This window comes from Magnolia sinica, chromosome 2 (genome assembly GCF_029962835.1).
Source record: "Magnolia sinica isolate HGM2019 chromosome 2, MsV1, whole genome shotgun sequence".
Lineage (NCBI taxonomy): Eukaryota > Viridiplantae > Streptophyta > Magnoliopsida > Magnoliales > Magnoliaceae > Magnolia > Magnolia sinica.
Window position 1 is genome coordinate 113,412,918 of NC_080574.1, and position 18,829 is coordinate 113,431,746.

The 18,829-nt window shown below is 38.5% G+C and overlaps 1 protein-coding gene across 11 annotated transcripts in view; it reads right to left on the reverse strand.

Annotated features, from left to right (window-relative positions):
• LOC131237412 (DExH-box ATP-dependent RNA helicase DExH7, chloroplastic) overlaps window positions 1–18,829 on the reverse strand; it is a 186,558-nt gene that overhangs the window by 72,358 nt on the left and 95,371 nt on the right. For all 11 annotated transcript variants that reach the window (XR_009167227.1, XR_009167230.1, XR_009167226.1 and 8 more), the window contains 3 exons: window positions 8,745–8,897; window positions 8,537–8,638; window positions 8,279–8,431 (listed from right to left, as the gene is read on the reverse strand). Coding sequence is in view for 6 of the 11 variants with exons in the window: in XM_058235151.1 (XP_058091134.1) it covers window positions 8,279–8,431; window positions 8,537–8,638; window positions 8,745–8,897 (408 nt within the window). In the remaining 5 variants the exon portion in view is untranslated. The remainder of the gene's footprint in view (window positions 1–8,278; window positions 8,432–8,536; window positions 8,639–8,744; window positions 8,898–18,829) is intronic.

The following is an 18,829-nucleotide window of genomic DNA, read 5'->3' on the forward strand; positions in this document are numbered from 1 at the left end:
GTCAATTCAGAATTTCTATTGTTCCTCAACCGCATTGGCTTTGGAGTAAAATGGCAGATGAAAACTTGTATTTCCTCAGCTTCGCCTTCGGTGATGATAAATGGATATCCAAAGGGATTTTTTGAGGGGGAGAACACAGTCTACAGTAGGTGACCCTCTGTCCCCACTTTTATTTGCAATAGTGGGCAAAGTTCTTCCTCAAATGGTAAACAGAGCTCAGGTATTGGGACACATCCAGGGGACGTGCTCAGACAACAGAGAGGTGGTGCTTCATCATGTCTATAATGCTGACAACATGCTCCTTTTTAGTCACGGCTCTGTTGAAGATGCAGCCATGTTTAGGGACATTCTGGTGCGCTTCAAGGTTTGCATGGGTTTGAGGGCTAAATCTTTCAAAGTGCATCATAGCAGGAATCAATCTGGACTCTGATTCAGTGGAGATGATTGCGAAAATTTTCAATGCAGGTTGGTTGGATGGAATGATAGCCTGATCTCTTTTGGGGGAAGAATTGTGTTGCTGAAATCAGTTCTCGCAAGTCTTCTGATTTTCTGGTTGTCACTGATGTGATGCCCACGAAGATGGTCCATCAACTTGAAGGTATACAAAGAAGATTTCTATGGAATGATGAGCCAGATGCTCAAAAGTATCGCCTGGTTTCATGGGATAATATATGTCGTACCATCCAGATCGGAGGGATAGGTATGAGATCAATAAGAGCTGTAAATATAACTCTTCTCTTTAAATGGTGGTGGAAGATTGGTTGTGGTGAAGCAGTGGAGTCGAAGAGATGGTTGCTAGATATGAGGAGGACTGAAAATGGGGGGATGTCAACACCGTAAGCCAATCTAAAGGGTCATGTATATGGAGGGCAAAGTCATGGATGCAATGGTTCAGGCATATGTTATTTCAGATTCAAGGTTGGAGAGTGGAGATGGAGCCAAAATCAGATTCTAGAAAGATTCATGGGGCTCAGATACCCCGGTGTGCAACATTTTTAGTGAGCTGTTTGAGATAGCCTCAAACAAAGATGGACTGGTGGCGTATGTTTCAGAGAGTGGGGATAAAGAAGTTTGGTGCCCCCTGTTTCAGCAAAATCCCAAAGACTCGGAGCTAAATAGTTTCGTCAAATCAGTAGGGTTATTAGGATCGATTCACATTCTTGGTGATGGGACAGAAAAGAATTTAGAGCCTTGAAGGCATAGGGGTTTAATACAGTGAGGTCGATTGGCCTGTCGTATCAGTGACTCTCTGTGTATGACTCCTTTACAGGTGTGAAAGCTATGGACTTTTAAAGTACCCCTGACGATCAGGGCTTCCACATGGCTAGTGTGTTTAGCGAAAATCCCAAGGATAGATCAGTTACAGCATAAGGGATGGGTTCTTTTAAACAGATGAATTATGTGCTGTGAGACCGAGGAATCGCCCCACCATCATTGCATGCATTGTAGAACTGTAAAAGAGATCTGGAGTCATCCGTAAGTTTGGGATGAATTGGGTATTTTTCCCGGAATCTGTCTCCAGATTATTTCAGAGCCAGAAAGTGGTAGCTAGGGGAAAAATTCAAAAATGGCTGTGGAGTGTGGAAGGCATCATTCTAAGCTGTGATTTGGAGGATTTCAAGCAAGAGAAACAGAAGATTCTGTATTTTATTTTAAAACAAAAAAAATAAAAATAAAAATGCAACCTACTACCCATGTAACGCGGAACAGAATCAGACGTCTCCTCTTAGATTGGGCAAGAGCTTCTTCCAAACTAAGAGAAGTACCCAGGGCAATGATATTACAAATCTGGGAAGCAGTGCTGCAAGGGAACAGTTAAAGGAGTTTGTGGTCTTTTGTCAGGGAAGGGTAGCTGTCCTTCCAAGGGTTATGCTCATTTAGGGTTATTCTATGTTCTTTATGGGGTCTGATTTTTGGGCCTGTTTATACACAACAGGAAGCGTATTAGTGTTTCCTTTTAATTGAATAAAAGTTTGATTATCCATCAAAGAAAAAAAAATAGAGCCTTTGATCCTCCTTTTTCTATTTTTTGAACAATTTGTAGGGTATGTACAAGGAAAGCTAACGACTCCTAGAGAAGGGATTCTTTAACATAGGGATGGGAATTCAAGAACGAATCTTGTCAAAACGTATCGCTGTTTATCGAGTTAGCAATCAGTATAAGGTAACCCAAACAGATTTTCAAGGCATCTCTAAAGCATGGTATGGGTTCCACATGGAGGACCAATGATCTGGATTGTTAATTTGAAGGTTGGAGGGTAATTATGATACTGCTAAAAGGATTTCTACCAAGGTTTTGAATATCGACCTTGGGAGGCATATCGGATGGACCCAAAAACATTACAATAAAGGCCATATCAGACCAAATCAAACCTATACCGAACAATACGGGCCTATAACAGCCCCCCCCAAAAAAAAAATAATAATAATAAAAAATAAATAAATCTTACTAGGAAAATAGGAAAAAATAAAAGACACCGAAATCTATCATTTTTATGTGTTTAACATCCATTGGTGTATCAGACCATTCACTGAAAAGAATGTTGTCCATCAACTTGCCCTGCTGAAAGTAAACCAAATAGGCCCTAAATAACACAAAACAGCATGACTTGATAGACTACGGCCATAACCAGTGTTTTAAATATAGACGATATCAGCCGATATATCCCACAATATATCTTGTATCCCACCAGTGCGATACGAAACACACAGGTAGTGTCGATATATCCCACCTATTCAATCTAGTTTTTCGATTTTCAATCCATGTTTTTGTTATAAATCACATTAAACAAGTGACAAATGGCTACAAATTTATGATTCTTCATGTTTTCCATGAAAAATCATGGATTTGGAACTTCGATTTCGAGATTTTGGGGAGATGGGTCAAGTAGCGGAAAATTGAGAAAAATCAAAATTTCCCAATTTTTCGTAAATCAGTTGCAATCTTTGTATCCAAACCAAAGTGTTCTGTATCCATTACGATACACCCGTAAAGGCCGATACGTATAGGTAACGGTCATGACTGTTACGCGATACGAGGGTGAAAAGGGGCAGTTAGTTTTTTATTGAAGTGATTTGAGCGAATAGAATCTCCGAGGGCCTTTTTCTCAAAAAATTGAAAAAGCAGTATTTATGCCTTTTTTTGATTTTTAGTTCTAATGCTTGATTGTGATGTGTAAACATTAGAGACATAATCATATTAAACAATTCACTAGATAGCCCGATACAACACTCTCACCAAAGAGTGCACCGTTACACTACCATAAACATGTTCAAAATAAAAAATGAATACATATTTGAAATATTTAAGTTATTCTTGATTTTCTAGATATTTTTTCAGAATTTTTCAGGCAAAAGAAAATTTTCAACCAATACGGGGGTCATACGCCCCCGTATTGGCCATTATGGCCAATACCCGTATCGGTAATGGTGGTGACCGTTACGGCCACCATTGCCGATACAGAATACCTTGATCCAAACACAAAATTAAACATGTATGTAACTTGATCTAGTGATTCTTCTTTTGCTTTTGAATGTATTACTTGTGCTTCCATACATGTCTTCTTACATTTATAAATTATATGAATAGACTTCGAATATACTTGCATCAGTTCAGTTGGAAAGCGTATATATTAGGACCCCATACAAAGGAAACCCCTATTATGTGCACTTTTTTTTGTAATGTTTTGATTTCTAAGTGTGTGTAGATGTCTTTTTCAACAATCCTTGAAGTTTCATTGAAAAAATAGACCAATTTCCCAATGTTCCCATGTTTCCCAATGATAACAATACATTACGCGATACAATTGATATATCCCATGCGATAACCGACATGTATCTGTATCCCAAGGCTGCGATACATCACACGATAACGATATTTAAAACATTGGCCATAACATTGAAATATAACAACAGGAAGATGACAAGAACAAAAGTGATAGTCTTTTCCTTCTTCTAATTTCTCCCAAATTGGTCCATTCCACTTCAATTCATCAAGTCTTGCTCAGATCTTGTGTTTTGATCCCCAAATAGGCCTAGATCTACTATAAAATGAGTTTTGAAGCTTCGTACATGCATTAAATGAAGAAACAAGTCAAAAACAGAGATGAGAAACTTTTGAAATTGGGCTGTCATGGCTGTATCAGCTTGTAACAGCTGTATTGGCCTTGTATAGGCACCAGAACAGCACATGTTTTTGAAACGAACTGGCTCAACCCCCTAGCACAAAACAAGGGTGGCTGACACAGCCAAATTGTAACCGTTTTTTAAATCATGATTTCTACAAAGTTTCCTCTAGGTTTAAACTAAAGTTGATATTTTGCAAAGTGTAGAAACCTACACTTTCTCAAGGTTATGATTACAAATTGAAAGCCCAAGCTAAGTTGGGGACGTTTGGGGTAGTTTTGTACAATGAAAGGGAGATTGGGGTCTTATTAAGTTACATTGGGTCAATTTAGTCAAAGTTGGGTCCAAGGAGTCAAAATAAATAGAAATCAGGTTTTCGATTTTCTTGAAAGAAATAGATGTCATTTTAGAATTTCTTTCTTCCATGAAAACTACCTGATTTTCAGATTCCTCACTTCCCAATATTTCAAAGGCATCCCAACGTTTGGATGTCAGATAGGGTTGTTTTTAGTTTGAAAGCTAACCTGACTGTAGTCAAAATCAGTGTTCGAAATATCGATACTATCGGCCAATATATCGGCCGATATTATCGATATCACACCACTGCGAGACGATACACCCCCGATAACCGCCGGAAGATACCAAAAAATTCAAAATCCCAATATCGGCCGATATATCGTCGATATCGCGAGATTTCCTCTCCATTATCGTCGGAGACAAATGCACGGACAGAAAATCGGATCCGGCTTGTGGAGAATAAAAAAAAAAATTGAATTAGAAAAAAAAGAAAAAGAAATCGGAGCGTACCTGGCTGGAGGTGGGCCACTTGACAAGTAAGTAGGATTTTCTGCAAATTTTCTTCAACTTCCCCCTTTCTTGGAGATTCCGGCGAGGAATCAGGCCGTGGTCGACATTTCCGGGTCACAGGAGAGAAATCTATCGACGTCCGAAGAAATCCAAGCGAAATCCGGAGAAATCCTCTCCGAAATGTCGAGAAATCATCGTGAGATAAGAAATTTCCTGGATTTGGGCGAGATTTTAGGGTTCCAGAAGGCCGGAACCCTCGCTGCGTCGAAAAACAAGGGCGTGCGAGCCCTCTTTTAGTGATTTTGGGTTGGGTGGTGTACCGTACACCACCGAGTGTTGACGTCATCAAGTGCTGTGGGTCCCATTATAAGGCATGCATTATATCCAAACCGTTCTTCCATTTGGCGAGCTCGTTGTAAGGCTTGAGCCGAAAAATAAGACAGATCCAGAGAACAAGTGGACCACACCCCAAACAACAGACAATAGTGGGAGATTGAACGTCTACCATTGAAACCCTTTTGAGGTCAGAGAAGTTTTGGATAAATATGATATTTATTTTTCCTCTTCATCCAGCTCTGTGTGACCTTGTGAACAGATTGGATGGAAAATAAAAGTCACGGTGGGCCGTACGAATGTTTTAACAGTGAGAATCACTGTCCCACTGCTATTTGTGGTGTGGTCCACTTGAGCTTTGGATATTAATTATTTTTTGGCTCATGATCTAAAATAATCTCTCCAAATGGTTGAACGGTGTGGATATAATAAATATATTATTGTGGGGCCATATAACATTAAATTTAATCCAAAAGGAAGCGGATTGGCTGCTGTACCACACGAGGACGCGGATTGCATACTACCCCCGCCCGTCCCTAGCTCCGAACGGGCAGGTCTGTGGTCGGGCCCACCGTGATGTATCTGTACATCACGTGGACCACACCAATCCCTTTTCTCATATTATTTTAAGGTATGAGTACGAAAATGAGGCATATCCAACGCTCAAGTGGACCACACCAAATAATAAGCTTGGTTGCATTAAAATGCACTAAGCATTAAATGTCAGTGGGATTAAATGCAAGAGTCATTTTGTAGGGCCCACCATAACGTTTATTTTCTATCCAATCTGTTCATAAAGTCACAAAGACATGAATTAAGAGGAAAAACAAATTTTATATTGATCCAAAAATTCCGTGAACCCCTAAAGGGTTTCAATGGCAGACGTTTAATCCCCCCATTACTTTTTTCAGTGTGGTCCACTTGATCGTTAGATCTATCTTATTTTTCGTCTCAAGTGGACTATACTCAAGGAAACAATGGTGGTTGAACACAGTACCAGTGCACCTTGATTTTCCCTATATTTTATTAGGCACTTAATTTATTGATAACTTCACGTAAGTTTGAATGAAGAGAAAAAACAATTATCAGCTTGATCTAACCTTTTGTGGCCCACTAATGGTCAATCATCATTGTTTCCTATGGTACGGTCCACTTGATTATTGGATCTGCTTCATTTTTTTTTGAATAATGTCTTAAAATGATATGAAAAAACGGATGGATGGGGTGGATACTGAATATAGTTGTCATAGTTCAATCGCACAGCGCATATCTTAGTACAATATACAAAGGAAACCTATTATGACCATTTCTTTTTTCAGATTTTATGATTTAAAAGTGTGTATTAGGGTCTTTTAAAATAATCCCTGAAGTTTCATTGAAAAAATCAACAATTATCTTAACGTTTCTCCATGTTTCCCAAAAGTGCGATAAATTATGCGATACAAACGATATATCCCATGCGATAACCGATACGTATCTGTATCCCAAGGGTGCGATACATTGTGCGATACCGATATTTCGAACACTGGTCAAAATCATAGTTAGAAATGGAGGACGAAAGATGGCAATTTTTCTAAAATTGCAGTTTCAATTGTTTCTTCCCACTTTCTGATTTCCCGATTGCATTCCAACACTCAGAGATTCTATTTGGCAGATTTCAGACCCATTTGAAATCTGATATGAAGGACTAAAAGAATGAACAAGAGCTTTTCAAAACTGTTCATGGAAGTGGGAATATTTGAGACCGAAAATGGTGGTTCAGAAAATGGGGCCTCTCTTGGGTGAGAAATGGAATTTTAGCAGCCCAAAGATCTTAAACATAAAACTAAATAAATAAATAATATTTGAGCCGAGTGAATGGGTGTGGCAACACACATGTTGAAGTTAGTTTCAGGTTGAGTTCATGGTTATAGGTGGGCTTTAGAGCGGTTGGATGCTAACCCTACAGGTTCAGTTGCTTATGGCAGGAGTCGTTGGGATTGAGGTTGCAAGGTGATTCATAAGATTTCAGATTGGAAAGGATGATCCCCTTCCAAGGAATCTTACGTAATTCAAAGTGTAAAGACAAGACCCCTGTCAAAAAGCCCTTGTCCACTTAGATCAATCAATCTAGATTCTAGCCACTTATCCACGAAGAGGTGTCTACGAATAAATATTTGAAGGAGAAGTCTATGTGGTATTCACTAAAAAGTATCCAAAAAGGTCATCCATCTAAAGGTCTACTTGGATGTTAGGCGAAGCAAAATCCTTTATTGGTTTGCTGATAATGGGGCCTCCATCAATTTGTAAAAAAGAATCCTAGCAACAAAATGTAGCTAGATGGATTAATTCGGTGATTCCATTATCTCTGGTTTCATCTGGGCAGCAAGCTGGTCGTCAGCATTACGTCACAGATTGCGAGTGGATCTTCCCCCTCCTAACTAATACTATCTAATGCTTGGCATCAAATGGAAATCCCATCATCTAGAACCGGATGTTCAGTAATCAACAAGCCCGCTAGCTGCAGAAGATTCTCGTCCTTGGCTTCCAACCTTCTGACTGTGCATGGCCAACCCTCTCCTTGGATCTCAGGATTGTGTTTGCAAACTGTTGTCCTTAAAGAATAATATTCTCTTGCCATTCAAGATGACCTCTTTCAACCATTGGTGTGGTCTTCATCTAGCTTTGGACCATGGAGAAAGTAAACTTTGGTGCACATGGCTAGGTAGTTGATTCCCTTTAATGGTTGATATCCATCTGTAAGCTATGACGAATCACTTCAAGGAGAGAAGATCACTACATCTAGAGAAAAGCACGCCAAGCTGCCGATAGGCTTACTAACAAAGAGAGCCAATCACAACAATTTTGTTATGAATCCTTCTAATTTTGATCCTAAGCTTGCAAAATATTGTCACCAAGGACAGGCAAGGTCTGAATTGTATTTGTACAACATTTTTCAAGTCTGCCTAACCCCAAGTGGCCAAAAGAAATGAATGACAGAGTAAATTGACTATGCTAGGAAGAAATAGTTTACCTTACGAATATTTTCAGGTGGTGATTGAAACACCTTTCTCTGCTCAGCTGATGCAAGGGATGAATGTAGTGGAAGAAGCCATTCACTGGATGATCCACCAAACTGGTATGAAGCGGCCAATTTATCAACTAGCATATAAATTTCTGCAACTCCCTGTAGTGAGTTTGAGTGTTAAACAACAGAAACCAGAACATATGAGTACTCCTAGCTAATTAAAACCAAACTAAAGCAAATAAAGAAGCATGTCAGAAGGCTTACAGGCAAGAAAACAAGAATGGCACCTGCAGGGTAAGTTTCATCAACATAACACACCAAATCTTCCAGAAGATCATAATCAATCACATCTTCATTCAAATTTTTCTGCAAAAATAATTTATTTATACAAACCATCATATCAGCAAAAGTTATTACCCAGAATATCTTACAGGTTGTAACATGCGAAAGATTATGCATGAAAAGCATTTACCAGATTCTGACGAGTCCTATCACTGTATGACTCATAAGATTTTGGCTCGTAATGTGGGTTGATATAACTTTCAGATAGTACAGATTCATCTCCCCAGCCAGACATAACAAGGTTCTTCTTTCCTCTATGGTTATCCACACGACTACTCCTAAGCTGTCACAAAGAAAGATAATAATTTGGAGCACATCAATGTCATGAATTATACTGTATTTGACAACATTGTTCCTGAAAAAGGATAAGTTCCAGACTCAACTCACATCAGCTTAAAGTAACCAGATGCACCAAAAATCAACTCAACAATTCAAATTTTCGAGAAAAAGAAAGTTTCAAACCACTGTGTAAGAGAAACAACCGCTGATCAGCTGAACCAAATTTGAATGAAGAAATTACCCCAACTAATCAGTAAAAATTTCTTCTGTCTTCCACATTTTAAAGAGACATGCTTTAGTTTCTTCTTTAATTAACATTCAGTCACACAGATAAGTCTTTTTTTTGTACTTCAAGATTCCCATGGAAACAGAGTTGTCAATATTAAAAGGAAAAGATGTAGTGGCATCCACACCTAGAGCTCCATATTGAAGTGCCCAGCCATGTATTACTCCAGTCTATCAAAATAATATATTTATCAGAAAGTACCCAGTGCTGACTGCTAATATCCAAGTTAGTTATCAAGCATTCAATCACTTTACATGCAGGTGCAGCACACATGTATGAAATCGAAACTGTTCATTTACTGTTCTGTCTACCGATAGGCCATACAACAAAACTCACAGCAGTCAGATGATCCTCGTCATCAATTGAAAAAAAAATTAATAGGCAATGATGCTAATTTTATGAACTCAAGAGAGAACAGAAAACAAGAGTAGAGCCCATTATGGATACTAGTTTGAAATACATAAGATAGATAGAGAATTTTTCCCTTGGCTAGCTCATTCACTATTGAACCTTCTTCCGTCAAGCCTTGAATAAAATCAGAAGGTTAGAAGAAACTTTGTTTCATCTTGCTAACAAGGAATGAATGCTCCCATGGATGACAGATCCTGCCATGCCAGAAACACAAGCTATTGATTTCATTTTACTGAATCTTCTCCAATAAGCCAACCTTCAGAAGATTAGAGAAGAGCTTGATGCCACAAGTTCAGCATGTGATGAATTGCCTACACAAATTGGCCAAAAGACTAACCATACCTAAGAGGCCCATTCATTTCTGAAGAGGGGAATGATGCTAAACATCCTTCTTCTTGCTTTTACCTGATGAGAGACTAATGATCAGTTTCAACAACAACTGAGATTCAAAGACAATATCCGTTGAACCCTGCCAAGATCATACCCTGACTGAAAAGGTGGGACCTGATCATCTGTTTTCCAAGCACAAAGCAATGCTGAAAATTTTTCTTTTATTCCACTCTTTTCACACACCCCACATAATCGTTAAGGGCAAAAGTCTCCACAACAGTGTGACTAGACTTGGAAGGTCTTGCCAACCATCCATTCACGCGATCCACCAACGACACAAGAAGCACCAACCAAGGTATTACGTAATCGTATAGATAAGCATATTGAACCAGCTTGCTGACCGATTAAATACAGGCTGCATCTCTCAATATGGCCCTGTAATGGCCAAAATTATTTTGGGGGAAATATCTCTGGAATTATTGGCAAAGATCTAAGAAAATGTGATCATCTCAAGTATGTACTGATTTTATTTTTTTTTGTTTTGGACATGCATTTGATGTAACGAGCCATTCTTTCGTAAATATGTTGTCTTTCGAGGAGCGTCAGCTTGACCGACTGAAAGTTCACCAAATAGACCCTAGTTGAACACAAATCAAGCATGATTCATGGATTAGGGCCTGTTAGATATAAACACAAATAATAATAATAATAATAAATAAAAGAAGGAAAAATGAACCCAAAAAAAGTGATGATTAAAGCTTCTTTTGATATTTCCCAAAATGGTCTGCTCTGCTTCAGATCATTGAATCCCACTCAAATTTGGTGTTTCGATCCACAAAATAGGCCTAGATCTAGTTTAATTAGTTTCTAAGCTTTCTTGTCGAAATGAATAAAAAGGTGAGAGAGAGAGAGAGAGAGAGAGAGAGAGAGAGAATTGGAAAAAAAAAAAAAAAATCCATGGTAGGCCCTTTATGGCCAAATCAACCTGTACAGCAGTATTTGCACTGTAATTGTGCCGATACAGGGCAAATCAGCCCGTATCAGATGATATGGACCTATACAGCCCATTTTCACCATAACGGACCAATTCACCATCGTATTGTGTAATGGAGGTGACTGTTTCCTTTACATAACAGCCAATATGGCTGTAATGTGTCTTTAAATCCCACAGCACCAACAAAATCTCAAAAAGATTGAAAAGCAGAACAAAATGTCCGAAACCTCAACACTGAATAAACAGATAGTCAACCAATTCTGTAAATTTCCAAAACAAAGTATAAGTTCCGAAGAGCCAAATTCTTTCTTTGAAAATGGTCTAACGCAAAGGATTTTATCAGCAATTGCTATCCAACAAAAGCTGTCAATGCCAGCAAATCCCCAGACCTTCGCACATGGCAGTTTCCAGGTACCTACATTACAGAGCCTTGAGGAACTCTTGGATGAAAAATGATCCTTCAGGAGAAGGGGGCAAAAAAGAAACTCATCACAATAGGAAACACTCCATTTAACCACTTGAGAAGGTCTCCACCATTGTGATTCATACCCACAAGCTTCTCTTAAAAGGTACACACTGACCAAGCAGCACCCCCAACATCTTCAACCAATCCTTCGTGAACTTGTTCATAAGTGAAAGCGAGTACACATGCAGGAACCTTAGAGCTATAGGTGCTTCCCCAATCCAAAGGTCCTCACAGAAACAAATCTTTTCCCATAGTCCCAACTTTATACCTCATCCCTTAGGACCTGTATGGGATTGGCAGATTCGGTAAATCCATGAACTTGTCAAATTCATGGATTTGCATTTAATTTGGATTTGGACAAATCCTGAAGTAACATAGACATCTCGGCCATTAACTACTTGGACGGCCTGGATTGTACCACATGTTACCGAGCCCGTATAATGTGAAATGGTCGTGTGTTGGCATTTTGTAATTTTGGGTTTTGGGGGTATTCTTGTTTTTTATTCTTCTCTTTTTTTTTATGTGGGTGTTGGTTTGGCTGTTGAGGATCATTAGAGTGAGTTTGGGGTTTATTGGAGATAGTTGTCACCACTGTTCGAATTATCTCCGATATTATCATTATCTTTAGCTCAGTGATACCGATAACACTGGTAGCGACACCGATAACGCTGGTAGTATCAGAAATTCAAGGTATTAGCAATGTAATGCTAAGTATCACCAACGTATCAATATCGCTAATGTAATCGCCGATATTTTCAACTATGTAAATTCTAGGTGTCGCTTGTATTACCAATGCATCAATATCGCCAATGTATCACCAATATTTTCGACTATGTAAATTCTAGGTAATGCTTGTATCATAAGTGTATCGACGATATTTCAATAATATCGCCAAAGAATTGATATCATCAAAATTTTGTTTATTAGAAAAAAAAAAAAAAATTTGAAATAAAATTTTTTCATGGGCACATGGTTGTATGTAGTGTTCAATTTGTCATTGATAATATTGATAAAATCTTGATATATAGATATCGCAACATGCGCAATATTGAGACCACAATCTTCCACTTCCTTTCCAATTGTTGATAATTTCTTGGTGAAATATCATGTGTCGTTGATATTTTGCAATATCGATGGAAGGTTGGATGGTTAAATAGGCCGGATGGGATGATTGGACTGATTTCTTACAACAACACATGCTTTTAAGGCCCCATTAAATGGAAACTTGTTATGTAAGCAATTTTTTTGCAAATTTTTTTATTTCTAAATATGCAAATATGTAAATTTTAATATCTCCTGAAATTTCACTGAAAATTCCACTGTTTTTCCCATGGTTCCCCGCATTTCCGGTTATCGGCGATATTATCGGCAATATCGATATTGTTTCCGTATCCCTAGCCAGCGAAACTTGTAGCGATAACGATACTTCGAACACTGGTTGTCACTAGCAACTAATCCCCTAGGATTAGTTAGTAATGATTTTTGGGATTACAAGAGGTAGTTAGGACTAGTTATACAAGGCCTACAAAGGGAATTCTAGAATTCTCTAGAATTTCATGCAGCTTTGGATTTGTAAGATAAATTGAAACAAATTGAGAGAATTTTCTCCTTGGCGTGTATACGGTGTTTGGATTTCCAAATCACAATCCAATCAAATTTCCAAGTTTTCCCTTCATTCCCGTCTTTCTCCTTGCAACACATAGCTCCTTCAAAATCCATCAATTCAAGCAGCCAGAAATTCTATTAGGTGGTATCAGAGCGGGAATTCGGTGGGAATTCTATGTTTAGCTCTCGATGATCTCCAAGAGACAAAAGCTCAAATCATTGCGAGATACAAGGGGGGCTACATCCAAGAATCCGAGATGAACTCGTAATGTTCCCAACGTGGACTCTAGCAAATGCATCTCATCAGGCATCTTTGGTAGAGGCACGCCAGTGCTGAGACGGCATAAGGTTTGGCCAAAACGAGCAAGCCCAACGCTCAATGCCACGACTGTCTGTAGAAAAAGCCTGATGCGGCACAAGAACATTCCCCGCCAGCCTGGGTACTGTGGGAGGAAAGGTGGGACATGTGTAGACACCTCTAGCACCTCACAACCAACCTGACGCTCAATCTTCTACATGTCACAAGTGCAACGATCCAATATTCAATTGTTGAAAGCAGCCGAACTACCAAGATAAGTGGAAGCAAGCCATGGCGTGGGTGTCAAGACGGATGGTGAGCTTGGAGTGGAGAACAGGCTATCGTACATCTACTACAACAATGCTGATGATGGGACGGTAGGGTTCACCTACAGTGATGACGGGGAGGCAATTGTTTCATGCAAGTGTTACTTAATGTCGTGGAGCACCAAGTTGAAGGATTGGCGCCACCAACATGGCCATGCACATTCCTGGGAAGGTGTGCATATTTGTTTGCAGTATCGATAGTATCATAATAGCCAGGAAGCTACCAAACTTTTGGGTGTCAGTAAATATTGCAAAGTATCTTGGAAATATCAATCACTGCGATATTTTCAAAATATCACTGTTATAAACTTCCCGGTATCAATGATACTAGTAATACATATCGTCAATACCGAGAAAACACACACCCCTTCCGAAAAAAATAAAAAATAAAAATAAAAATAAAAATCTCTCAAATCTTTTGCTTCTAAACCCTTCCTAAAAAAATATCCACCACTCCTTTTCAATTTTTTGGAGAGAAAAAGTGGTTTTGGTGAGGAAATCAAGATCAGAGTGCAAGTGAACCAAATTGCAAACAATGAGTTTTTTTCAATTTTAATCAGTTAGTTTTAAGGCAAATCATTTGAAATCCCTACAACAAAGACAAAAATCCATAATTTTACATATTTTGCATGCTCAATATAGATTTTAACCTCCAAGTTAAGAATTCGAGGAAATTTGTGAAATTCCAAAATCTCTCTTATTTCACCTATTTAACTTGCAATAAGTGTGTGGAAAAATCACATAAGAGTGGTTGGAGGCAGATCTACATATTGGCAGGAGTTTGTTGAATCTTTGAAAAAAATATTTTTAAAGTTAAAATATCAAACATAATTAAAAATATATTTCTCAAAACTTCCATATTAATCAACCGTTATTTAGTCTTACTAATCGGGTGATTATGAGTGTTGCTTCATCTTAATATCAGTTACACTTTAATCCTCGAATTTAGGAAAATTTAGAAATTTTAAATTTTCCCTATTTCACCCATTTACTTTCCAATTAGTGTATGGAAAAATGGTGTTAGAGTAGTTGGAGGCTAATCTACAGATTGATGAAAGTTTTTGGAATTAAAATTTAAAATAAAAATTAAAAAAATTATAATAAAAAAAAATGAATGTATCTTTTTTACTTCTTTGGCATTTGAATGTTCTGCTTGTATTTTCATACATCTTAGATTTATAAATGATATAAAGTGATTTTGAATTTAGTTATATCACTTCTATCAAACAGCTCATAGTTTAGGAGCATATACAAAGAAAACTTATTACATGCACTTGTTTTTTATGATCTCTTTTATTTCCAAGTGTATAATAAATCTAATGATGTCTTTTTAACATCCAATTCAACCAATTTCCCAATGTTTCCCTAAAACAGCGATGCATTATGTGATACAACCAATATTTCCCATGTGATATTCGAAGTGCTTCCATATCCTAAGGGCGTAATACATTCGTCGATACTGATACTGAAAACACTGGGTGTGCAAGGTATTCATTAACGGCGGAAGTTGCGAGAACGTGATCTCGCAAGAGACCGTCGACAAGTTTCGGCTCCATCACAAGTTCATCCTACACACTATAAATTCTCACGGATTAACAAGGGCAATAAAGTAATGGTCTCTAAACGGTGCCTTGTCATTTTCCATGGACAAGCATTACTTTGATGGGGTATGGTGTGATGTAGTCGACCTAGATGCATCATGCATGTCACATCCACTTGGGCTAGCCATGGCAATATGACCATTGCACCATCCACAATAGTCATTGCAACAATCATGCGTTTCAACACAATGACATGAAGATAATTCTTGGCTGATGCAAGAGGATGACAAGCCCAAACCAGCTAAGGGGGAGAGTGAGAAGCAAATCTCCACGGCTATACTTGTATAGGCCACCCAAGAAAGTGGAAAAATCTACACATTACTAGCATGAGGGAAGACCGTTGAGGGGACACATACACAAGGCAAAGAAGCCATGGTTGAAAGAATATGCCAATGTGATGCAGGATGAATTGTCTAAAGGCTTGCCACTGATGAGGAACATCCAACACATCAATCTAGTTATGGGTACTACCGTACCAAACAAGGACACCTACCGAATAAGCCCAAAGGAGCATGAGGAGGTCAATCAGCAAGTGCGAGAATTATTGGAACATGGTTACATTACATACAAGAGAGAACAAGTCCATGTGAGGACCTGGCACTTCTCAACCCTAAAAAGGATGGGTCATGGCGCATGTGCATGGATAGTCGCATCGATAACAACATCACCATCAAATATTTTTTTCCCAATCTCCTCCTCAATGGCATGTTGAATCACAAGTCGGTGCCACATTTTTCTCAAAGATCGACCCCAACAATAGATACCATCAAATATGCATCTACCCGAGGGACAAATGAAAAACGGAATTCAAGACAAGTGAAGGTCTCGACAAGTGTCTCGTCATGCCATTTGGCCTATCTAATGCACCAAGGGCTTTCCTAAGGGCCACGAACCACCTCTTGAGGCCGTTTAGTGGAAAATTTGCCATTGTGTACGTCTACGACATTCTAATCTATACTCATTGAAATGAGGAACATTTGAAGCACCTTCAGTTGGTATTTGAGGCCCTAACAAAAGGCTCCACGCTAATGTCAAGAAGTGCACCTACATGACCGACAACATCATCTTCATTGGCTATGTTGTTTCAATTGTGGGCGTAAACGGGACCGAAGTAAGTTACAAGCAATCATCAACTGCCCCACCCCATGCAATGTAAATGAAGTGCTTAGTTTCCACGGGCTATCTACCTTATAACGCCAACCCATTCTATTAGAAATATGTTTCAAATATATACTATTGGCCATGTGATGAGGACATCACATCACGTGCACCCTTACGTACGTATCAGAGGAGGAAGCGGGCCGCTCCGATTTCCTTGTAGCTAGGCGAGTACCCGTGATCATGCTGAAGACCCCATATGCATGTGCAAGCATCTGGAAGACCCCACGCTGGGAAGATGCACATGGGCTGCTTTATAGAGTGATCCAGACCGTTGGATCAGAGGGACGCGACGATCAGGCCATTGGATTGCATGGATCACATGATCGGGCCATCGATCGTTGATCGTCCACATCAGTTATATACTCTATTATAGTTTAGGATTTAGTTTTTTATAACTTTATATTCGGACACATTATGAGTGTTTTAGTTGATTTTATTTAGACCAAGGCTATTTTCGTTAAAGTTCACAAGACGGGGATTTTTGTAATTTTTGAAACTTCTTGGATCTATAAAAAGAGGAGGGCGTGACCTCTCCCTCATTGAATTTCGTGATTAAAAAAAAAAAAAGTGAAAAGCTCTAGCTTTCTTTTCCCATCTTCATAAGATTTGAAGATACTTCCATGCGATTTGGAAGGAAGATTGGCGCGAGGCTAATCTTCATCAACGGATGTGCGAGGTTTTCATTCATCCCCACACCATCTTCTTTTTTCTTCCACATCTAGATATTTTCTTTAGATTCTTAATTCTCCCATCACAAATCTTTGTCTTCTACCAAACCCAACTTTTCCATACCTATCCACAATCCAAACCCTAACCGACCTAAACCCATCCTCCTACGCCACACGTGTGACCATACGGCCACATGTGTGAAACCCACCTACCCCTTTTGGTTTCCCGCCATCATTATATCAAAACCCCTTTCTTCCATCCTCGAAACCCTAACCTTAAACCTAAATTTCCTACTTTTTCAAATTACCAAAACCCTAAATTTCACCCTAGGTTGTAATAGGTTTTCTATTTTGAAATAGACTATATCCTATGCTAATTAAATGTTCCTACATCCATTAGATCCTAGTTTCTTTTTATTTAATGATCTTGAGTTACGATGTTGGTAGCTTAGGCTAGGATTATGCATGGTTTTCTTTTGATTTTCATGATATTTGTGATGATTGTAGCGATGTTTGTGTTCTTTTATTAAATATCTTAATTCGGCTATTTGATCTCACATGTTACTCAGTTCATGCATCGGTCCTGCATCACCATGCATTTATCCTATTCCTATGTTCTTACTAATGGGCCATACATGTATTGTTGGAATATACAAGCATCTAAAATAAAGTAGCATACACGTATATTCCATAAAGCACATACACGTATCCACCATTAAAGATCAATAGATGCATGCACCACATTAATACCATCCATGTATATGCCATGATTATTTAATGCATATGACCTTTCACCAAGAGTAACTAAAGGACTACATACACTAAACATTAGCCCATTTGAGACAAATGAAAATCTTCTCTACTCAATCTAAGAGTTTTGAGAGGCTTTAGTTCTTTTTGTATCTTAAATAAGGTTTAGAGACAACAGACTATCTTCCTAGTGGTGAAATCTAGTGATAGACACCATTTTGGTACTAAGACCAGATACAAACTTTGTGAGGGTCTGGGCTCAATTTAATCTCAGAAACAACATGTAGGAGCTTTGTTGCATCTAGGCCGAAATTCTTCAAGTGAGCCATCCATTCATCACATAAACTAACAATTTGAAGACAGTTTAATATGCAAATGGCCACTCCAATGATTGCTAATATGGTTAATCTTGACCATGTAAGACTTGATCACTTTAATGGGAGGAATTAATTAATGAGCAATAGCCACAAAAATCGAGATAAGTACCATGTCTTTTTCATGTCTATGTTGTCTATATACACATTTTTATGTGTTTGATGATCTTGTGAGGACCACCTTTGATCAATCTATAATTGGATGTATTCTAGGTTGGGCCTACATACTGTTGGTTGTACAACAAAAGCCAGCCACAATGTGCACAAGTCATTGCTCATGAGGCATCAAGTTGCAATTGTGTAGTCCATGTTGTATGATAAGCAAGTCATGTAATGGGTTATACATGTGTGCATGTGCTTATGTGTGACAAATGCACAACGATTGTCACATGTGTAGCATGGGTTTATAATTCAATGTGTGTGAGCCCGTTGACAAGGGTTGTCACATGTGTGACATATGTCCATAAGATGGCACACAATTAACCCACATATATGGATTGGAACACGGATAACACATATTGAAGAAGCAAGATAATATTGCATCACATGAATGCATGGCTACATGCATATGTAGTAGATATGTGATTGCATGATAGGTTGTGCACTAATGTTGTTGTATAAACTAGCCATGTGCACTTGCATGGATGCATGATTGAACATGTGCTT